At 36.7% G+C, this 25,102-nt stretch overlaps 1 protein-coding gene, 1 non-coding gene and 1 pseudogene across 2 annotated transcripts in view; 1 reads left to right on the forward strand and 2 right to left on the reverse strand.

The window, feature by feature from the left end:
• KIAA1328 (KIAA1328 ortholog) overlaps positions 1 to 25,102 on the forward strand; it is a 403,146-nt gene that overhangs the window by 300,291 nt on the left and 77,753 nt on the right. Inside the window, exon 9 of the mRNA XM_058277168.1 lies at positions 4,110 to 4,291. Coding sequence (XP_058133151.1) covers positions 4,110 to 4,291 — 182 coding nt within the window. The remainder of the gene's footprint in view (positions 1 to 4,109; positions 4,292 to 25,102) is intronic.
• On the reverse strand, positions 1,416 to 2,281 carry LOC139436683 (tetraspanin-17 pseudogene; annotated as a pseudogene).
• TRNAG-CCC (transfer RNA glycine (anticodon CCC)) lies at positions 11,821 to 11,895 on the reverse strand. The gene has a single exon. It is a non-coding gene; the product is annotated as a tRNA-Gly (tRNA).

Consider the following 25,102-nt stretch of genomic DNA (forward strand, 5'->3'; position numbering starts at 1 on the left):
AAAAATAGTTTCAGTGGTTTTGTCTGTTAAAATGAATTAGTTTCTCTAGAAGTTTATCAGAGAAGAGAAGGCCAGAGGAGATGATATTGTAAAAGAGATGGTGAAAGTTTTAAAAAACTTTTTAATTAATTTTGCTTTTTAATTACAAGAGTAGTACATGCCCACTGAAAGAAATTGAAACATTTATAAGTATATAAATTAAAATATAAAAGTGCTACCCTGAGTCATCCTATTTCTACTTCTCCTTTCTGATTTGGCATTTATCCATTCAGAACCTTTCAAATATTTTTGTATAATCTTTTTGTTTAATTGTTTTGACAAAAACGAGCAATCACATGACATATTCTAACACTGCACATTGTTTTATCTCTTTAATTTAATAACATAGCCTGAAGTTTCTCCACATCAGTACAGAGAACAACCTCATTCTTTTTAATCACTAAGTAGTATTCTTTATGATAGATTTATCATAGTTTATTTACTCAGTCTTCTATCGAATAGTATTTGCCTTCAGTTTTTAACTACTACAAACAATTCTGCAGTGCCCATCTTGAAAAAATTAATCTCATGCTGTTGTGCACAGACTTCTGTAGGATAAATTCTTAGAAGTAGAATTGTTAGGAGGGTAGGCTTATTTTTATTTTAGATAAGTGTGGACATATCACCCACAAAAAGACCATATTAATTTTCAGTTCTTCCAATAGTATGTGAAAGTGCCCTTGTCTCCCCATACCCTTACCAACCCTGGGTTTTACTATGCTTTTCCACTTAAGGAAAGAGTTTTGGTTTTAGGTTTTGATTTTGGTTTGTTTGGGTTTTTTTTTTGGGGGGGGGGTTCAAAGTTTTGTGTATTTGAGCAGTTTGTAGACATCATGATGTTTGATCCTGAGAGGCAAGCAAGGGAGAAAAAATTCTTGGACCCATTTTCGAGTCTGGTCATTGCTGCTGAGATTGAAACTGACTGGCTCTCAGCCAGAAGACATGGGCTCTGACATCATGGGTGGCAGTGTCCCAGGTAGCAGCAGGCCCCAAAGCCTTCCCGCCACAGTTATGCACAGAGCCTGGTCTTGGGAACGTATCCCACCCACCCCACCCCCACTCATAACAGCACCATTCTACCACACCTGGCCTGCACCTTCCTAGTTCCCTGAAGGACCTAGCACCCCTTGGCCAGGATGGTGGCCCCCTAGGCACACACACACACACACACACCTATCTTTCATACTCACAAGGCCCTGAACTACCCATCCTGCCCAAGTCTAGGTGGTTTTCCCTATGGGCACACAGCATACCCACACAAGAGACCCAGGTGGTAACTCAGGTCCAAGCAGAAGCACCTCCTGCTGCCTGGCCCATCATGGGCACGTGGGGCCTCATGTGGAATGGAAGAGTAGAAGTGGCCAGTGGTGGTCTCACTACTTGTCCTTCACCACCTGGATGTCACTCACAAAATTCTGGGCCAGGTAAATGCCAAAGATCTGGAAGAGGGTAATATCCAGGAAGACCCCAGACATGACAACCAGGTTGTCCTACAGCCACTTCACCTGGTCCACACAGCCCTTGGTATAGATGGAACCCTGCTGCTCCAGCTCCAGTTTGAGTCAGATGTCATAGCCACACTGAGTGTTGAGGACATCTTCCATGGGGTCCCAAATGTAGCAGGAGAAGGGCTGTTCTCCTGGCATGAGTTTAAGTCAGTGCCATTGAAGCAGATATTGAGGTTCCTATTGTTGAGTGCTTGGGCTGCACAGCAAGAACAATATTCGTGAACAAAGTCAGTGAGGTTCTAGAGGTCAGTGTCATCATGGTAGACCTTGACATTGTTGTTGATGAGTAGGTTGAGCTATTTGCAAAACCAGTCCTTGAAGAAGAAGGCCAGGATCCTGGTAGCCAGCCTCAGGAAGAAGATGAGACTGAGGAACATGGAGAAAAACTTGAGCATGAAGGTGTTCTCCTGGAGGGCCCTGATGCAGCCAGCAAAACCCAGCGCTGACATAAGTCCTCAACCATCATGAAGATCCACACTGGGTCAAGGCCTCCCAGATCTGTCAGCACTGAGATGTTGGAGAGAACACCCTTCTCACCCCTGGCCCAAATGCCTGTGGCCGGGAACAGAGCTCCTAGCACCTTTGCTCTGCACTTGCAGCTGTGTGACCCTCAGCCAAAGACTTAACCTTTCTGTGCCTATTTCCTCATCCAGATATGGATGTTGAGGCCAAACAAAGAATTTTTTGTAGCAGCCGCCCTCGGGTTCCTGGAAGTGCTGGTGCTTTCTGGACATGATTAGCAGCTGCCCATTTGCCCAGGAGCCAGAGTTAGAGGCAGGGCCCAGCCCTCTGAGAGGCATCCTAGGCTAGAGCCAACCCTGGTTTTGGTTTTTAATAGAAGGTCTCATCTTGTTTGTAATACCAAGGGGAAGAATTCAGTCCAGAGGAGAAGTTTGTAAAAAAAATTAAAAATTAAAAAAAAAATTGACAGGCCTTAGTCCATAGTCTCAAAGCAATATATAGGTAAAAAGGCATCAAGGGTACCAATAAAAGGTATAATTTTCTTCTGAGAAGTTAAGAAAGGAATAGTAGAAAGGTGATGATAGAAACAAATGCAAATGAAGGAGAAATTTTGTATATAATTTTCTTTATTTTAGAGAAATTAGAAGCCAAATCCCTTATTGAGAGACGTTGAGTTTAGAATAAAGGTACAAAAAAGCTCTGAAAATTGGGATAGAGAAGGAAGAAGCAATCAACACTGGCTATTACTGGGAGCTTATCTGAGGTAAGAGTGAATGAGTGTGGAGGAAGCCAGCAGTCTGGGCCACATGAATTTTTCTGTAGGATCAAGCAAGAAGTCTATTGGTTGGATCTGACTGGGTTTGGGAGTTCTGGGCTGAGGCAAATTTATATTACATTCATAGGTACCCTTATTATCCATATTTTCATGATCCATAAATAGAAGTCATATAACCTGAGACACACATCTACTGGTAGGTTTGCATGGGAGTGATCTCTGGGTTCTGGTGCAATTTTATGTGTTGTCTATACAGTCATTTTGCTAATGCTTTCTGCTTCTTCATATCTCTCTGAACAGAAATCCTTTTAACCTCTTGGTTTTTTAAATGAATTATGATGTGGTAAATCATTACTAAAAGTTCTGATCAACACAAATAGATGATCAGAGTTTTTGAGATTTGAATCCTGGTCATGGGCTACCTGGGATTAGTAATGGATTCAGTAATACTCTAATTTATTCTTGTTTAGAGTTTATCTCTGATTTTGGATAGTTTAAACTTCGTAATTTTTAGAATCTTAGAGTGGCTTTCTCCCTGTTTCCCAGTCTTCTTTTTCTTAACTTTTATTTTCACATTGTTTATGAGCATGCGGAAGACAAAACCAAAGTGTGATGAGTCTGGAGAACTTAAATTAGAAGAAAGAGGCTGGTGAAATAGTAAGGGATACATATCATTAGAACATTTCTCCCCCCTAAAATAAAATATTATCAGAGGCAATGTCCTAATGGTGGAAATATAGTTTGTTAGAGAAAAAAGAACATATGTACATGTGTTTTATTTTCATTAAAATGCTGTTTATTCCGTATTTGCCTTGCTGATTTTATAATGAAATTATGTTAGGACAGAGTGCAATTCTTCCATGCACTATTGCCCTACTCCTTACATACCCTGGATACATAATAAATGGTATAACAATTGAAAAAGAGAAGCACAAATCCATTTTAAGGCAAATTAGTGATATTTTAATCCCTAATGTTAATTTTAGTACCTGGAAAATATTTTAGAAATGAAAGTCTTGTTTTACTATTCTTTTTATTTCTACAGATATTTTGGTTCTTAGTCATACTCTTTACCTTTATTAGCAGTTTCATGGATCTGAGTCTTACTTTTCCAACTCCAAATATAAGGGTTTTTTTAGGGTAAATACCATTTCTTCTCTAGAATTCCTTTAGTAGGATGTAATAAAGACCTTTAGTAAATTTTAAAAAGAATAAAAGAAAGTCCCTATTGGCCATGAATTAACTCATGCTGAATTTAAATCTCTTTTTTGTTATCTGTATCTACTTCTATGCTCCCTGTAGTTATTCATGTTTGTTCTTTTCAGTTTATTGAAGTCAAAACGTGATGGCTGGCTGCCTGCATCATTATCGTCCATCAAAAAATACCAAGATCTCACTATCAGTGGAGGGAATAATAGGAGGGAGAAAAAAACAGTTGGATTTCAGTCGGATACAGATGATGCCTTGTGGACTTGTCAACAGAAGGATACATATAGCTCCCAAAGAGGTAAGCTTAGCTTCTGTAATAGCAAAATGAGAAGCTGTTAAGGGGCAGGTGGTTGTGGGTGGCTATTAGACAATGAACTCCAAATGATTTCCTACAACTCTGATCAAGAGTTAAATATGTTACAAACTGGCATGTGCCTGAAAAGCCAAAGGTGGCACATCTGCTAGATCACTGCATTGCATTTACATTTCTCATTGAATACTGATAGGAGAAAATATATCCAATCTGTCCCTCTTTCTGCAAGCAGCAAAACTAAAAATTATTTCACAGTGAGTATGGGCTAGATACAAAATAATGTTTCTTTTAGTCAGGGTTCTGTAGGGAAACAAACCTGACAGGAGATATCTGTAAATATTATGATATTTTATAAAATTGTCTCACATGACCATGGGAATGCACAAGTCCAAATTCCACAGAGCAGGCTACAAACCAGGACTCTGATGAAAATCCTTAATGAGTTCCCAGGAGACATTGGCTGCCTGAAGTAGAGATGGGAATTCTCTCTCTGGTTGCTGAAATTACTTTTCTTTTAAAGCCTTCAAATGATTGGATGCAACATCACTCATTGCTGTGGGAATGTCTTTAGTTGACTGAAGATGTAACCAGCCCTCTATGCTGTCAACTCGCTGATAATTAAAGTCCATGATATACCCTTATATTACAATTAGCCCAGTGCTTGCTTGACCAAACAACTGGCCACCATTACCTGGCCTAGTTGACACATTAGCCTAATGATCACAATGTTCAAAGAGAGTAAAGAGGGCAATAAATTGAACATTAATCTCTGCTGGGAAAGTAAACCTTAACACTGCAGTTAATCCTAAATTAACTAGAGATATGGGGGCAAGGGAAGGAAAGGTGATGGATAACTCTGCATAGTGGTTAAAACAAAACATCCTGGAAAGCGGACTTGGCCCAGTGGTTAGGGTGTCCGTCTACCACATGGGAGGTCCGCGATTCAAACCCCGGGCCTCCTTGACCCGTGTGGAGCTGGCCCATGTGCAGTGCTGATGCGTGCAAGGAGTGCTCTGCCACGCAGGGGTGTCCCCCGTGTAGGGGAGCCCCACGCGCAAGGAGTGTGCCAGTAAGGAAAGCCGCCCAGCGCGAAGGAAAGTGCAGCCTGCCCAGGAATGGCACCGCACACATGGAAAGCTGATGCAGCAAGATGATGCAACCAAAAGAAACACAGATTTCCGTGCCGCTGACAAGAACAGAAGTGACAAAAACAAGAACACACAGCAAATGGACAGAGAGAGCAGACAACTGGGGCGGGGCGGGGCGGACGGGAGCGGGGTGGGAAGGAGAGAGAAATATATAAAATAAATCTTAAAAAAAATAAAATTAAAAATTAAGAAATAAAACCTTGCCTGAGGTTGCACAGCTGTTTAAAAACAAACAAACAAACAAAAAAAAAACATCCTAAGCCTTGGGAATATATTACCTAGCTATCTTTTATGTGCCAGTAATACTTCCTTTTTTATATGTCAAAGATATTTTAAAAGAAACCGTTATAGGTAACTGTTTGAACTGTTGAGTGAAGTAGTCACTTAATAGTTTCTCAGTTATTCCCAGAGTGCCTTTTGACTTAATCAATATCAGAATCCTTAAGAGAAGGACTTGGAAACATAGAGCTGGAAATGAAGAACTAAAAAGACTATGCTTAGGAGCCTGTGTGCCTGAAATATGAACTAGGTCTAGAGCTGTAGGGTACCTAAGAGTTACCTTTTGAGAGCCTCCATGTTGCTCAAATGTGGCCACTCTCTAAGCCAAACTCAGTATGTAAATGCATTACCTTCCCCGCAACATGGGACATGACTCCTGGGGATGAGCCTCCCTAGCGCCAGGGGATTACTACCAATCACTAACTGGTGATGCAACTAGAAAGAGACCTTGAATAAAAGGTCAACTCAGACCAGCAGAAAATCTCAGCCTACATGTTGAATCAAGTGTTAAATACTGCTCTTTGACCTTCAATAAAAGGGGGAAATGGCAAAGACAAGTTGATATGGCTAAGAGTCTTCCAAAAAGAGTCAGGAAGTCATCAGAGGGGTTGTTTACTCATGCCTCAGCAGGGTCCCAGAGACAGCCAAAGTAGATACAACCCTAGGGACTGGTTCACCTGAAGACTATGGAGATCCGCAGGGTATATAGTCATGGCAGATGGATTTGGAGCTCTGTGCCATGTCAGAGGGCCCTACTTTGGAATTTGTGCTCCTGAGTGTGACAGAGCTGCACTCAGATGACTTTTCTACACATGCCTCTTCTGTCACTTTTACTGAACCTGTGTTTGGCGCTAGGGATGGTACATACTCAGGAGACTTGAATCTCTGGACTGCCCATGTGCCAGCTGGGCCCTGAGTCTCAGTAGAGTGGCAACTCCTACTCTCTGGTTCGTTAGTCTTAACCCAGGTCAGCTAACAGCGAGGTGAAGATGGTCAACCATCACACCAGAGAATCAAGAGTGCCTACAACTGTAAGCAGAGGAATTGCATCCATCATCCATGTGGAATCTAAGTCCCCTCTTGATCTAGAGGTGGAGGGAATATCGCCATCCCAGGGTCCACAGAATGGAGGAATAAAATATGGACTAGTGTGGACTTACTGATATTCTACTATAAAATTGTTATGACGAGTAATAGAAGAAATTTTAGCATCAAGCTGGAGAAAGTGGCCACAGTAGTTGCTGAGGGCAGGGAGAGGGTAGAAGAGATGTGATGTGGGGGCATTTTTGGGATTTTGAGTTGTCCTTAATGATATTGCGGGGTCAGATGCTGGACCTTATATATCCTGCCATAACCCACTGAATGTACTGGGGGAAAGTGCGAACTACAGGGTAAACTATTATCTGTGTAGTGCAGCAGTGCCCCAAAATGTGTTCACCGAGTGCCACAATGATGAGGGAGGTTGTTGGTGTGGGAGGAGTGGGGTGGGTGGGGTGGGGGTATATAGGAATCTCTTATCTTTTTTAGTGTAACATCTTTTTGTGTGATGTATATATCTTCAAAAAAATACAATTTACAAAAATGATGTGGTGGGGGGTAGGTTATATGGGAATCTCTTATGTTTCTTATTTTTTTATGTTTTTTAATTCCTTGTATCTATTAACTTTAATTTTTAAAAGTTTAAAAAAATAAAATAAAATAAAAGTAAATTAATTAATTTTAAAAAGAGTCTCTGAGCCCCCTTCTTCTAGCACCTCATTCCAAGCCATCTTTCTTTCCCACTCAAAACCATCAAGACTGATATCTTTCTTACTTGCTTGTTTTCTACCTTGTGTTAAGCAACCAACTTTTTAGAACCTCTTTAGCTACTCCCACTTTTATTTATTTAAGAAATGGTCAGTGCTTTGTGAGATCTTGTAGGTGTTCCTCTCCTTGTCTTTCCTCACCTACTGCTAGCCTTGTCATGTTTTTTGCTTTAAATTATGATTAATGTAGAAAATTTTTAATCATGTAAGAGATGTATAATTAATCCAAATGTCAGAAGGGAGACAAAAGCAAAAGTATATTTTGTTTGACTTGACATAAGGCAAAAGTTCTATAGACCACCAATTTTTTTAGGGCAATTTAGAAACTTATTTTAGACTTTGCTCCCAAAAATAAAATGAAATTGAAGAGACTTCCTATACGAAGTAGAATCTTCTTTATGTTCTTCATTAATATTCCTTCAGAAATAGGAAACTCTTCAGCTTTCTCTATTTTTAGTCATTATATTTTGGAGAGTGAAGAACCAGTCAACTATACCAGGCAACCAGGTATGGTAGCCACCTTGCAATGCTTAACATAGGCTTCTGTTAACTTGTCAAAAAACTTATGTTTTCTGTCAGTACTAAAATAAAATGGCAAAATGAGAAAAAAATATAGGGTAGTAGCAAAAAGACAAATAAGTTATTTTATTGGTCAAGACCACAGCAACATTAGAAAGCAGCAATTGAAAAGGCATTTTCAGAAAGGTATCATCAGGCTAGTCCTTGCTGTGGTAAAGGTTAATCTCTCCCAGGCCTAGCTAGCCTGGAAAGGGCTTGTATCCAAAAAAAAAAATCAATTTCTAATTTGAAACAATATCATTTTTGACTAACAGAAGTTCAGAACCCATTACTTTTTGTTGTACAGTCTGCTGACATTTCAGTACTTTCTGTTGTGCACAATGAATCCTAATAGTTATTTTATTATGTTGCTATGCCAATCAATTTAACCAAGAGAAAGCTGTTACAATTCTGCAAAGTTTTCTGAAGTAGTTTTCACTCATGTGTTTTTTTTTTCCATTAGTTTCTTTTTTCTTTTTCTTTTTTTTTTTTTTTGTGTGTGTGGGGGTGTAGTGTATTATAGTATTACAGTGAAAAAATATATAAACTTCTTTCACCTTTTTAAAAAGCATTTTTGTTTTAAGGCCTTCACAGCAATTATTAACTTTCTTTTCTGCTCATGAGAAAGGCTGTCTAGTATTGTTCTCTTCCTTTATTTTAATATGGTGCCTTTATCAAAATTGTGGTCTACCTGATACATGAAAGACCAAAGTTGCTCCTTTCAGCCATTCTACCCATTGCCTAGCTAGTAACACAGATGATAGTACAGGACAAAGTTATTGCATTGGCATTTGCTATGACTGTCAACCAAAACTGAGAAAGAAACTTTGTAAGTTATACTGCAGTTGGTTTGGGCACCTTATTTATCATAAAGCCAATGACCTAGCACTAATTGTCTAAGTTATACTACTTGTTTTAGTGCCTCTGTAATTGCTTTCCCCTCTCTTTTTAATATACTTTTCATCTGTTTTATATCCTTTGTTTCTTTTGTTGTTGTCCTTTAATCATTAAGTACTACATAGGACATTTACTGCAGGACCATTAATCTTTATTACCAGTCTCTTACGCCTTTCCCTCTCCTATCCTCCTCACCAGTCTGTCAAACTTATTGAAGCTAAACATGTAAAAAAGACCTAACTCATTTCAAGAACACCCTTGTGATAGTAAAAATATGTACAGTATTGTCAGAATTACACTTAAAATACCAATTGTTTTTCATTCACCAGTTGTTGGGATGTTATATTTTAGTTGCTTTTATTGAACTATGTAGAACAGGGAAACATACCTTGGTAAAATCTAAACTTGGACCAAGAACTTTTAAGACAAAGGCGTAAATCTGAAGACATCCCCTCCTCGTTCCTCTTCATCCTCCCCATGCAGCAGCATTTTTATTCTCTCTCAGCTTGCCTAGAATCTCCCTTTCCTGAACAATTACCAGATTCGCTCTCATAAGAGCCTTCAAAGCTGAATGAATTTTTTTTACTTTTATGCTGATAGGCATAACGTGTTTCAGAATCAAAATGTTAGACCTCAGGTCTTGGTACTGCCCAATCCTAAGTCAGGCTGTAAAGCCCTTCCAAAGGTACCTAACACATTTAGAACTGCCTTCTGTTTTTTCCTCTTTCATGAGTCTCTGAATCACCTTAACATTTTGAGAGAAGCTGAAATTTAAAGACCTAGAGTAATTTAGATTTACCTAATAGCATTGCTTATTCCCTTCATTTTGTCTTTTGGGCCTTTTAGGTTATATAGTCTTATATCACAGCAATCACTGATTGAAGCCCCTTAAATAACCCCCAAATACATTTTTCTTTTAATGGAAGAGGATTTTTATAGACTAACTGAAGTGAGGAAAAATCTCTGAAGAGCCTAGATTCTCTTAAGTGAACCTGTGCTTGCAATGATGTAAGTACCCATTAGAGCCCAAGGTGGGTTAATATAAGTGACATGACTAAAGAGATTAAAAAGTTGGAATATCAGGAGTACAGAAACCATTTCTGATTCCTAAGAAGTCTGAGCTAAAAGGCTTGTTAAAAGTTGATGCCTTTATCAACAGAACACAGAAGAAAAGCAAGGTACACGGTTATGTCTATACCCATTTAGAATAAGTTGTCCTGCCCAGTTCACTCAAAAAGGCAATCCAAATGCAAAACTAGCTTAAGAATTGAAGTTACTATGTATATAATTTTGCCACTGTATTAATCAGCCAAAGGGTGCTGATGCAAAATCCCAGAAATCTGTTATTTTTTTTTTTTTTTTAAAGATTTCTTTATTTATTTAATTCCCCCCCCCCCCTCCCCTGGTTGTCTGTTCTTGGTGTCTATTTGCTGTGTCTTGTTTCTTTGTCCGCTTCTGTTGTCATCAGCGGCACGGGAAGTGTGGGCAGCGCCATTCCTGGGCAGGCTGCACTTTCTTTTCACGCTGGGCGGCTTTCCTCACGGGCGCACTCCTTGCGCGTGGGGTCCCCCCACGCGGGGGACACTCTTGCATGGCACGGCACTCCTTGCACGCATCAGCACTGCACATGGCCAGCTCCACACGGGTCAAGGAGGCCCGGGGTTTGAACCGCGGACCTCCCATATGGTAGACGGACGCCCCAACCACTGGACCAAAGTCCGTTTCCCTGTTAGTTTTTATAAAGCATATTTATTTGGGGTAGAAGCTTACAGTTACCAGGTCATAAAGCATAAGTTACTTCCCTCACGAACATCTTTTGCCATGTGCAAGATAACTGCTGAAGTCTGCCAAGAGTTCAGGCTTCCTGGGTTCCTCTCTTCCCAGGGCTTGTTTCTTCCCAGGTTCAGCTGCCCTGCTGGCTCCACAAGGCCAACTGTAGACTATCAGGTGACCAGCTTTCTCTACCTCCCTAGGGCTTGATGCTCTCTGGACTCAGCTGCTCTGCTCCTCTGTGTGCTTACTTCCCAGGCTCCAGCTCAAAACTCCAACATCAAAACTCGAACTCTGTCCTTTGCCATGTCTTTTCTCTGTGAGTCCCTGCCCACCAAGTGGTGGGGACTCAGTGCCCTACTGACATGGCCCAATTTAATCAATTAAAAGTGATACCTCTGACAGACTAGTTTACAAACATAATACAATAACTATTTTTGGAATTCATAAATTATGCCAAACTGCTACAGTTGCCTAAACCAGATTGGTCTACATGTCCCATTTTCTGCAGTGGAAAGAAGTGTCTCAAAAATACTGTATAATTTACTTATTTGTTATTTATATTTTGTTACTTCTCCCAGTAGAATATAAGCTCAATGGTGTAGCCCCATCTCCTAGAACATTGCTTAACATGTGGTCATTATATTTGTTCAATGAATTAACATACCATTATATGTACTGATTTTTCTTTCTATGTCCTTGCCTCATTTTCCCAAAATAAGAACCTAATCAGACCTTTTGAGCTCAGTGCCTACAATGATCTAGGGATTAAGCCATATATGTGCTTGTCCCTTCAAAGTCCTTATGGTGATTTATTGGTAATGTTAAAAGAGAAATCAGTAGAATGGAGTCTTAAAAACAGCACTGCTTTAGAAGTCAAGAAAACTGTTATGGTGTTTTTAGTTAGTGTTACTCTAATCTGTTCTTGAACATCGTAAAAACAGAATGATACAATAAATATTCTTTTGCTTCTAGCTTCTTTCACTCAAAATGTTGTTGAGATTCATCCATGTTTCATGTATCAGTATGGTTTTTGTTTTGTTTTGTTTTGTTTCTTAGGAGGTACTGGGGATTGAACCCAGGACCTCATACATGGGAAGCAGGTGCTCAACCACTGAGCTATATCTGCTCCCCTCCATTCATCTTTGGGTTGTACCAGTTTGGTGGTAATGTGAATCTTAACATCCTTAGGCAAGTCTTTCATGTGTATGTTTTTATGTATATGGATATTTTTTTTTCTCTTGGATAAATACCTAGAAATAGAATTGCTGAGTCATAGAGTAGATGTATTTTTAAATTTTAGAAACTGACAATTTGCAAAAAATTACTGTACCACATTTTATACTTCTACTAGCAATGCATTAGAACTCATAACTAAAAATTTTTTATCTAGCAAAACTAACTTTCAAGAATAATAAATAAATTGACATTGAGAGATAAAGTCTGAGGGAGTTTGTTACAAGTACAACTGCCCTACAAGAAATACTAAAGGGAGTCCTTCTGGCTGAATTGAAGAAATACTAGAAAGTAACTTTAAGCCATAAGAAGAAATTAAGAAAACCGGTAAAGGAACTACATAGGTAAAAATTAAAGCCAATGTTATTGTATTTTTGGCTTAAAATTAATCATTTTTCCTATATGATTTAAAACTCAAAAAAGATAAAATAATAATTATAAATCTATATTAATGGGTACACAATGTATAAAGGTATCATTTCTGACAATAGCAATAAAAAGGAGGGGAACAAGGATATATAGGAACAAAGTTTTTTATACTATTGAAGCTAAGTTGTAATTAATTCAGAATAGGTTGTTTTAAGCTTAAGATGTTAATTGTAATCTCCAAGGTAATCACCAAGAAAATAACTTTTAAAATGAGAAGAAAAGAAAATAAGAAGGGAATCGAAATGATATACTACAAAAAAAAAAAAAATCAATTGAACCACCAAAGAAGGCAATGATGGAGGACTGAGGAAAAAAGAATGTGTGAAACACACAGACAGTAAATAGGTAAATGGCTGAAGTAAGAACAGTAATTGAAAAAGTAAAGATGACAGAGATTGGAAGACTACTTAAAAAGTAGGATCTATCTCCATGCTGTCTACAGGGAACTCACTTTAGATTCAAGGACAAAGGTTGAAAGTAAAAGGATGGGAAAAGATAGTCTGAACAAATAGTAACTGTAGCATTTTAATATTATTTATGAATTCCAAAAAGAGATATAGATTATGTTTGTAAACTGGTCTGTTCCTCTGGGTGTGATACCCTTTGATTGTATTAAATTAAAAGGTTTTATGTTCACTTGATTAAATCAAGATTGGGCTTTGATCCTACCATGTCATTAGGAAAACTCACGGTTGAGTCCCCACCCCCTTTGTGGGCTGTCTCAACGGACACTCACACAGAATAAGGTATACACACAGACACAGAAAAGGAGAGGATTTTGATCCTGGGATCCCAAAGAGAGCTGAGCCATTCACCTGATAGTTTGCAGCTGAAAAGAACAGAGCAGCTGAGCCCTGTGCCAGCCTACATCTGAGACTGGAAGAAGCTGGTCCTATGGAGCCTAAAGAGGAAAGAGGAAGGCTGAATCCTTGCAGATGTTGCCCTCCATCTTGCTTCAGTACTTGTCAACAGAGTTTGGTGAGGAAGTAACCCTGAGTTGGACTCTTTAGGGCCTTGTAATTGTAAGCTTTTACCCCAAATAAATACCCTTTATAAAAGCCAACAGATTACTGGTACTTTGTATCAGCAGCCCTTTGGCTGACTAATGCAGTAATTGAAAGAGAGCTGGGGTAGTGATAGTAATAGCAGACAAAGTAGAGCTTAAGTAAAAAATGGTACAGGAGATAAAGACTGAGAGTATGTGTTGTTAAAAGGATTAGTCCATCAAGAAAATATAATAAGTATAAACATATAGGCACCTACGAGCAGAGCCCAAAAATACATGGTTCTATTGAGTAAACAAAATTCAAAATAGAATTGAAGAAATTGATAGTTCTACAATAATAGTTGGAGACTTAATAAACCACTTTCAAATAAAGGATGGAACAATTACACAGACGATCAATAAGGAAACAGAGGACTTGAATAACACTTTAAACCAACTTGACCTAACAGATGCATACAGAATACCCACAACAGCAGAATACACATTCTTCCCATGCAGAGGAACATTTTTCAGGTTATGCCATATGTTAACCCACCAAAAAAGTCTCAATAAATAAAAAGAGTGAATCATACCTAGTATCTTCTCTGACTAAAAGGAATTGAAAGAAGAAATCAATAACAGAAGGAAAAGTAGAAAAGTCACAAATATGTAGAAGTTAAGTACCATGCTCTTAACAAATCAATGGATGAAAGAGGACATTACAAGGGAAATCTAGAAAATATTTTGAGATGTATGAGAACAAAAACACAACATACCAAAGTTATGAATGCAATGCTCAGAGGGAAATGTATAGCTGTAAACACATTAAGAGAAATAAAGATAACACATCAATAATTCTAGAAACTAGGAAAAGCAAACTAAACCCAAATTTAACAGAAGGAATGAAATAATAAATAGAGTAGACATGAATGAAAAAGAGAATAGAAAAATGGAGAATATCAATGAAAGCAAAAGTTGGTTCTTTGAAAAGATATGCAAAATTGGCAAAAGTTTAGCTAGACTGACTTAGGAAAAAAGAGAAGAATCAAGTTCCTAAAATTGGAAATGAAACTTGGCACATCACTACCAACCTTACAAAAATAAGGATTATAAGAAAATATTATAAACAACAGCATGCTAACAAATTAGATAACCTAGTTGAAATTGACACATTCTAGAAACACACAAGCTGCTAAAATTGACTGAAGAAAAAATGGAAAACCTGAATAGACCTATAACAAGAAAAGAGATTGAATCAATAATCAAAAACCCCCCAAAAAATAAAAGCCCAGACGCAGGTGGCCTAACTGCAGAATTCTTCCAAACATTTAAAGAAGAATGAACACAAATCCTTTTTGTATACTTCCAAAACATACAGGACAAAATACTTCCTAACTCATTCTTTGAGGCCAGTACTACCCTGATACCAAAACTTTACAAATACATACGAAAACTATAACCAATATTTGTAGATGTATGACTATATATGAATATAGATACAAAGTTCTTAAAATATACTAGGAAAACAGATGCTGCAGCATATTGTAAGAATTATACATCACGATCAAGTAGGACAAGAATACAAGGGCATTTCAACATAAAAATCAATCAGTGTATTACCACATTAATAGAAAGAATGAAAAAAAAATCATCTAATTAACAGAAGAAAATCAGGACAAAATCCAAACCCTTTCATGATAAAAGGCATTCAATAAAGTAGGAATAGAAGAAAACGTCCTCAACATGATAGGGCATATAGGAAAATCCCACAGCTAACACCATACTCAAGGGTGAAATATTTAAAGCTTTCTCCCTACGGTTAGGAACAAGACAAGAATGCCCACTTTTCTGCTTCTATTTAAATTGTCCTGGCAGTTCTGGCCAGAGAAATTAGGCAAAAATAAATAAAGCTTTTCCAAGTTGGAAAGGAAAGTAAAATTTCTCTATTTGAAGATGACATGATCTTATTTGTAGAAGATGACATGATCTTATTTGTAGAAAATCCTCAAGAATATGCACATGCACACACACACAATCCAATGTTAGAGCTAATAAATGAATTCATCAAGTTGCAAGATTCAAGACGAATGCATAACATGAGTTGTATTTCAATGCACTAGCAATGAACAAACTGAAAAGTAAATAAAGAAAACAATTCCATCAAAAAGTATAAAATACCTAGGAATAAATTTTAACAAGAGGGTGCAAGCCTTGTAAAATGAAAATTACAAAACATTGCTGAAAGGAATTAAAGAAGACTTAATTAAATGGAAAGACTTCCCATATTCTTGGATTGAAAGAATTAACATTGTTAAGATAGTAGTATTCCCCAGACTGAACTATAGGTTTAATGCAATTCTTATCAAAATCCCAACAGCTGTTTTTGCAGAAATGGGTAAGCTGATCTTCAGGATTCATATGGCATTGCAAGGGACAACAAATAGCCAAATCTATCTTGAAAAAGAAGAGCAAAGTTAGAAGACTCACACTTTCTGGTTTCAGAAATTACTAAAAAGCTGCAGTAATCAAAATACTGTGGGGAGTGGATATAGCTCAAGTGGTTGAGCACCTGCTTCCAACCTATGGAGGTCCTGGGTTCAATCCCCATTACCTCCAAAAAAAAAGTTATTAAAAAAACGACAACAGTGTGGCAATGGCATAAGGATATACATATAGATAAATTCAGTAGAATTAAGCATCCAAAAATAAACTTGTACTCCAATGAATAATTATTTCTCACAGGAGTGCCAAGACATTTCAGTGGAGAAAGAGTATGTTTCTTATCAAATGGTGCTATGACAAATGGATATGTAGATGCAAAAGAATGAAGTTGAATACTTACTTCACACCATATATTAAAATTAAGTCAAAATTAATTAAAGACCTAAGATAAGAGCTAAAACAATAAAACTCTTAGAATAAAACCTAGGAGCAAATCTTCATGACCTTGGATTTGGCAACAGTTACTTTGATATGACACTAAAAAGTATAAGCAACAAAAGAAAAATATATATATTATGAAGTTCATCAAAGTTAAAATCTATCGTTCATCAAGTTCTAAATGATATTTCAGGGTCAGATGCTGGACTTTATATATCCTGCCATAACCCACTGAATGTACTAGGGGAAAGTGTGAACTACAGGGTAAATTATTATTATCTATGTAGTGCAGCAGTGCCCCAAAATGTGTTCACCGAATGTGATGAGTGTACCACAATGACGGGGGAGGTTGTTGGTGTGGGAGGAGTGGGAGTATACGGGAACCTCTTATATTTTTTAATGTAACATTTTTTTTTGTGATGTATATATCTTCAAAAGAATACAATCTACAAAAATGATGAGGTGGGGGGTGGGGAGTGGGTTATATGGGAACCTCTTATGTTTTTTTTTTTTTTTTAATGTTTTTTAATGTCATGTTCCTTGTGCTCTATTAACTTTAATTTTAAAAAATAACAGAAAAAAAAGAGTAAAAAGGCAACCCACAAAATGGGAGAAAATATTTGTAAATTATTATCTGACAAGGGTCTAGTATCTAGTATATATAAAGAACTCTTACAACCAACAACAAAAAGACAAACAACCCAAATTTAAAAATGGACAAAAGACTTGAATAGATATTTATCTAAAGAGAAATGCAAATGACCAATAAGTATGTGAAAAGATGCTCAGCATCTTTAGGGAAATGCATATCAAACCACAATGAGACACAACTTCACGTTTCCTAAGATGGTCTTATTAAAAAAAAGAAAAGAAAAACAGAAAGTAACAAATGTTGGCAAAAATGTGGTGAGACTAGAACCATTATACCTTGTGAGTGGGAATATAAATGCTGTAGCTACTATGGAAAACATTTGGCAGTTCCTCTGTAAGTTAAACATAGAATTACCATAGGACCCAACAGTTCCACTCATAGGCACATACCCAAAAGAATTGAAAACAGGTGTTTAAACAAAAACTTGAACATGAATTTTCACAGTTCAACTCACACTAGTCAAATGGTAGTAACAACCCAATATCCATCGATAGATGAATAAATAAATAAAATGTGGTATAGCCGTACAATTAAATATTATTTAACTGTATAAACTAATAAAGTACTGTGACATGGATGAATCTTGAAAACATTATGCTAAGCAAAAGAACCAAACACTACAAACCACATATATGATTCCATTTATATGAAATTTCCAGAATAGGCAAATCCATAGAGAAAGAAAGTAGATTCATGTTTGCCAGGGGCTACAGGAAGGAAGGAATGTTGTGTGACAGCTTATTAGGAACAAGGTTTCCATTTGGAGTGATGAAAAAGTTCTATAACTAGAGAGTGGTAATGATTGTATAACATTGTGCATATACTTAATGCCACTGTATTTTATACATTTTAATGATTAAAATGGTAAATTTTATGTTATGTGAATTTTGCCACAATTTTTTAAAAAGTAGTCAAGAAGTGTTTCTTCCCATCTGTTTTCTGAAAGAGTTTTATAAAATTGGTATTATTTCTTTCTTAAATGTTTGATAGAATTCATTACTGAAAATTCTGGTTTGTAGTTATTGCTTTTGTTGTTAGTGGTATTGTAGTGACAGTTTGTGTGTATGGATTTTCTTACTTTGGTTTTTGTTTTATGTGCAAAAGTTTTGAAGATATTCATTTTCTTTAGTAGATATGCAGCTGTTCAAATTTTCTATTTTTTCTTTTGCCTGTTTTGATAACTTATTTATGTTTCAAGGAATTTGTTAATTTCATCTAATTTTTGGATTTATTGGCATTTAAATTGTTCATAATATTTCCTTTTTTTTAATGGCTTGGCATCTATATTGATAAACCCCTCTTTAATTGTTTATATTGGTAAGTCACAGTTTTCTCTCTTGATTAGTTTTACTAGGGATTTACCAATTTCATTAGTTTTTTTAAAAAGCTTTCACTTTTTGTTAATTTTTCTCTATTCTATTTCATCGGTTTCTATTCTTATTTTTGTTGTTTTCTTTATTCTTAAAACTTAATTTAGGCTTAATTTGCTCTTCTTTCTCTAGCTTAAGTTGAAAGCTTAACTATTGATTTTAAATCTTCTTTTCTCTCTAAGCATTGTTTTAGCTGCCTCCCTCAAATTGTAATAGATTGTGTTTTTATTATTCATTTCAAATGTTTTTAGTTATTGTGATTTTCATGGGTTATTCTGAAGTACATTGTAATTTCCAAACATTTGATTATATTTCTGATACCTTATTACTTTGCCTTGATGTTTTATTTAATCTTACTGTGATGATTTGAAGCTGATGGACTGCAAAAAGTATTTTCTGAAAATTATTCCATTTCTGTGTATGTTAATCCATTGTAAGTAGAATCTTTTGATGAGCAGGATCTTAATTTAAATGTAACCCGCCTCAGTCAGAGTGGGTCTTAATCCTCTTGCTGGAGTCCTTCAGACAAAGAGAGAGAAAGCCATGGAAGCAAGAAGCTAAAAGCAAGAAAACCCAGAAGAGAAGGGAAAGACCAACAGGTGCCACCATGTTGCCTTACCATGTGACAGAGGAGTCCAGGATGACCAGCAGACAGTCTTTGGAAAGAAAGCATCACCTGATGATGCCTTGATTTGGACATTTTTCTTAGCCTCAAAACTATAAGCTTGTAAGTTAATAAATTCCCATTGTTAAAAGCCAACCTATTTTATGGTGTCTGCATTTCAGCCTAGCAAACTAGAACACTTAACATCTCTGAATTTTTGATTTCTACTTGTTCATTTATTCCTCCTTCCTGCCTTTTTTTTAATTAATCAAGCAATTTTTAATATTTCTTGTTTCCACTCTATTAGTTATAAGCATGAGAGGATACAAGCTTAACCATATGGACACATTTTGAGGCTCTACTCATATCATATCTGCTAACATCCCCTTGGCCAAAGCAGGCTACATAGTGTCATTTGTACCCAACCCAGTAAGCTTTACTTATTCGTAGTGGATGGTATTCTCCATCAGTGAATATCATTTCTCATTAAAATTTCTTCATTTGCATGGGTTTGTAATACTCCTTTTCTTATTATTGTTACTCCTCTTTTGTGACAGAACATGTTAGTCTTCCTCCTTCTTGTTCAGATTTTAAGTCCATGCCAGATATAATGACAGATGACACAATCATCTTTTCTGCACTTGTCTGCAGTACATTCATCCTGAAGATTTAAAGGCCATCTTTATTCTTAAGAAAACACCTTGATCAGGTGATCAAACACTATTACCTTGTCAAACCAAATATCTCCTTTCTACAAGATTAGTTATAAATACTAAAGGTAGTAAAAGAGCTCTTTAATTTGATTCAACACATATTTATTATTTACTGCGTGCTAGCTGACAAGCTCAGGGCTAGTCCCTGTCCTTAAACAGCTCCCACTCTGACAGGGAAGACAAGTTTATAAATAGATAAATTGTGCTACAGTATGAAAATGTTATGAGAGCAATGAATGAACTGACATATGACATATGATATATCCTTGGAATATAACTTATTTGATGGGGGAGCAGGCAGCAACCTCTCTCTAGTTTGCTAAGCTGCTCAAGGCAGATACTCAAAGCAGATACTATGAAATGTGTTGGCTTTAACAAAGGGTACTATTAGTTTACAATCTTACAGTTTTGAGGCTGCAAAAATGTCTAAATCAAAGCTTCATCAAGAGGGTGCTTTCTTTTTCTTTTTAAAGATTTATTTATTTATTTAATCCCCCCCCCCCCCCCCATTGTCTGTTCTCTGTGTCTGTTTGCTGCGTCTTGTTTCTTTGTCTGCTTCTGTTGTCGTTAGCAGCACAGGAAGTGTGGGCGGCGCCATTCCTGGGCAGGCTGCACTTTCTTTTGCGCTGGGCGGCTCTCCTTACTGGGCGCACTCCTTGCGCGTGGGGCTCCCCTACGCGGGGGACATCCCTGCATGGCAGGGCACTCCTTGCGCGCATCAGCACTGTGCATGGGCCAGCTCCACACGGGTCAAGGAGGCCCGGGGTTTGAACCGTGGACCTCCCGTGTGGTAGACGGACGCCCTAACCACTGGGCCAAGTCCGTTTCCCAAGAGGGTGCTTTCTTCCTGAAGATCTGCTACCAGCAATCCTCAACTCCTGTGCCACATGGCAAGGCACATGTTGGCATCAGCTAGTCTCTCCCTTCTCTTCCAGGTTGGGATTTTGTTACTTTCAGATTATTGCTTCCTTGTCTTCTCTTTCTTCATCTGAATTACGTTCTTTTATAAAGGACTTCAGTAAGAAGTTTAAGAACTACTTGGGTCACACCTTCACTGAAGTAACCTCATTAAAAGGTCCTACTTACAATGAGTTCACACCCACAAGAATGGATTAGCTTTAAGAACACGATTTTCTGGAATACATACAGTTTCAAACCACCACAGCAAATTATCACCACCTTCATCATTCTCTTTAAACCTTTTTCTGAATCTTCTGATCCTTTAAACCTTTTTCTGAATCTTCTGATCTGTATTAGTTGCTCTCCCAACCAACCATACTCTTTTTTTTTCTGCACTTTTTAAAGTTAATAAATCACAAAGACCATTACATTATAAAACATAAAAAACATAAGAGGTTCCCATATAACCTGCTACCCACCCCCCACCCCTCATTTTTGTAAATTGTATTTTTTTGAAGATATATACATCACAAAAAAATGTTACATTAAAAAATATAAGAGGTTCCCGTATACCCCCTAGCCCCCCACCCCACTCCTCCCACACCAACAACCTCCCCCATCATTGTGGCACACTCATTGTACCTGGTGAACACATTCTGGAGCACTGCTGCACCACATAGATAATAGTTTACCCTGTAGTTCACACTTTCCCCAGTACATTCAGTAGGTTAAGGCAGGATATATAAAACCAGCATCTGACCTGCAATATCATTTAGGACAGGACAGCTCAAAGTCCCAAAAATGCCCCCACATCACAACTCTTATTCCCTCTTGCTGCCCTCAGCAACTACTGTGGTCACTTTCTCACCCTCAATGCTACAATTTCTTCTGTTACTAGTCACAATAGTATATATCTAATCCATATTTATTCCTCCATTTTAAAACAAATCAAAATAATTTCTTTACATTCTTGACAAAATAGCATTAGTCATTATAATCTATCTCTAACTCTGTACTTGTACATTTTCATTCCACTGAATGAAAAATATCGTCCTTTTTCTCTGGATCATAAGCCTTGTAGCAGTCAGATGTGCAAACCTTAGAGCCCAGTTGCCTAGGTTGAATCTTGGCTTGCCCTCCATGTGACCTTCTTAAAATCACTTTAACTCTCTGTGCCTCAGTTCATCCATAAAAAGGGGGATTTTTTTTTTCAGCTAACATGTTTAAAATCCTTAGAATAGTGCCTGACACATAGTAAGAACTCAGTATTAATTGTTACTATTTCCCCACTTTTTGGCTTTATCCCTTCAGCTTTAAGAAACCAGGTTCCTTAATTGTTTAAAAAAACCACCTCACTGCCCAGTTTACTCACCCATATGCTATACAGTCTGAATGAATTTCTAGCTAAAAGTCTCCAATGTCTTACCTTCTCCATTTGCCACCAAAATCACTACTGTTACTGAAATATTACTATGTATGGATTTTTTTCTTTGTTTTATGTTCCAAATCAAGTGACCCCCTCTGGCAATGAAGGTGCTTACTCTTCCTCCACCTTGGTAGCATTACTTTGCTAGTAACCTGGAGGTAGAGGATGGGAGTGGTCCCACGCAGGAATGTCAAAGTCTTCCACTGTTCTTATCTGACATTAAGTAGTATTTTATTAACAAATATTTCTTCATTTGTTGTATTCCTCTGCTCAATATCAAGAACCTTGATATGGTTGTATTTGACAAGTTTGTCAGTTTTATAGTTGTTTTTTAGAGAAAGGATTTGCTAAGCTTTTCATTCTACCACACTAGAAGACTCCCCTCAAACACACCTTTGCTAAAAATATGTCTGTATATGAGATCACATTCTATTTGAGAACTAGATTTATTATACTGCTATAGTAAATCAGGTTGTGAAGGTTTGGCCCAGGAAAAGACAAATAGATCAATAGACTAGAACAGAGAACAAATTAACAATCCTATGTATATATGGCCTTTTGATACGTTTTAGCCCTGACATTATACATTACAGAGAATGTTCAATAAATGGCTCTGGCATGATTTTCTATCCATAGGAAAAAGATTAAATTGCCCCTCTCTCTCACATCACTCCCCCAAATCAATTCAAAATGGAAACAAAGACCTATAATTCTAGACCTTTCATAAGATAATATTCTCATGAATTTGGGATTGAGATAGATTTCTTAATGAAACACAATGAGTTTGTAAACCTTAAAGGAAAAAGATTAATAAATAAAAGCTTCTGTTCATCAAAGTGACTATGAAGTTGAGTGCAAGACAATCCACAAAATGGGAGATCACATTTGTAATATAAAACTGATAAAGGCTTAGTATCTAGAGAATATAGAGAATCTTACAAATCAAAAAGAAATAGACAACCTAACAGAAAAATGAATGAATAAGAGTTGAACAGATTCATCAAACTTTGGCAATCAAGGATGTTCATGTTATAAATGAAGAAATATTACAAACACATGACACTGGCAAAAATTAGAAATTCGAGACTATCATATTTTGACAAGAAAAGAGCACTGGGAATGCCTGTTTGCAGGTTAGAGTGTAAACTGGTATGCCTATTTGGAAAACAGTTTGGCATTTTTACTAAAGATAAAGATACAAATACCCTGTATTCCAGTAAATGTCTTAAAGAGCAAGAGGTTTATTTCTTTCTCCTATGAAGATCCAGAGTGGGAATTCAGGTCAACAACAGCTCCGTTTTGAAGAATAATGCCTGTGTCTTCTTTGTGTGCTTTCCAAGATCTCCGTGGGCATTGTCTTTATCACAGGAATCAGCAAATTTGGTTCACAGACCAAATACAGCCTGCACACCTATTTTGTAAATTAAGTTTACAAAACACAGCCGTGTCCATTTGTTTACATATTGTCAGTGACTACTTCATGCTACAACAGCAGAGTTGAATAGTTGTAACCGGAACCATATGGCCCACAAGGCCTAATATATTTGCTATTTAATTCTTTACAGGCAACTGTTTATTGGCCCTGACACAGGTCAGACAGGGAGAGGAAAGGTATGGAGAAATATACAGGCAAATTTTTTATAGGTCAGGCCTTAGGGGCACATGTAACTTCCATCAATTTTTCCTTGGCTTGCACTCAGTCACATGACCACATGTAAATTACAAAGGAAATTGGGAAATATAATCTAGTTTTAAACTCAATAAGGGAAGAGTACCTTTGGTAGATAACTAGCAGCCTCTTCCACTGCATCATTATTCATAATAGTGTCACAACAGAAATACTCTAAATGACCAAGTTTAGACAGGATGAAAAGTCACAGATGCTTATGATGGAATATTATATAGGAATGAAAATAAACAAACTGCAACTACATGGATCACCAACATAGTTAAGTCTCATAGACATATTAATTGATCAAAAGAAATCTCAAAAGAATATATATAGTATATTTCTATTTTCATAAAGTATCAAAATAAATCACATGTTTGTCATGCATACATAAATGGTAAAACTATAAAGAACAGAAAGGAAATAATTATCAGAATTAGGTGGAGTGGAGGGGGTTGTGATTGGGGATAGATATTTGTAGTACTTTGAGAGTGCCAGTGCTGCCAGTATTTTATTGCTTGATAGGGGAAGTGGTTATGCTGGTATTTTCTTTATAATTCATTCTTTAAACAATATATAATATAGTTCAGTAGTTTTAAAAATGCAAAATATAGCAAAGGACACAAACAGTTTTTGAACTCTGAGAAATAGCTATTTTGTTGTGAGATGTTGATCAGTGTGTGAACAGACATAGATCCAACTATATTTAAATAGGACATATTCCATTCTGTTCAATTCCATATGTTATGAAATATATATATGAGTTTATCTATACAAAGATATTCACATACAAATATTTGTATGTATATATAAGCTTATAAATTTATATAAGAAATGTAACAACCTAATGGATATTCCTTTTATAAACAAATCAATTTTAATTGATACATATTAATAAAGCATACAATTCATCCAGATTGTATAATCAATAGTATTTGGTATAATCACATAGTTGTACAGTCATCATTTCAATCATTATTAGAGCATTTTCATTATTTCAATAATAATAATAATAAACAAAATAAAGACAAGAAAATTCTTGACCTCTCAATCTCTCTATGCTTCCCCTGATGTACATAGCTGCTACTTCTGAGTATACTTGTACATCTATTCATTTATTTTTTAAGCAGTTTTATTTTGATATATTCACATACACTTTGATCTGTCCACAGTGTAAATCAATGGCTTTTACTATAATCATAATGTGTGCGTTCATCACCACAAAAAATTGTAGAACTATCTCATTACTCTTAAAAGAAAAACTCCACACCCCTTGTCACCTCTCAGTCCTTCTATCCTTCCCCAATCCTACATAACCATAATCTTTCATCTTTATAGATTGATTTATATTTACATGTTATATAAATGGAATCATGCAATATATAATACTTTGTGTCTGGTTTTATTCACTTAGCATAATATGGTCTTTTATCTGATATCTTATAGTATTAACATATATTAGTTCAGTTTTAAAA

Source organism: Dasypus novemcinctus, chromosome 16, assembly GCF_030445035.2.
Source record: "Dasypus novemcinctus isolate mDasNov1 chromosome 16, mDasNov1.1.hap2, whole genome shotgun sequence".
In the NCBI taxonomy this organism is placed as follows: Eukaryota; Metazoa; Chordata; class Mammalia; order Cingulata; family Dasypodidae; genus Dasypus; species Dasypus novemcinctus.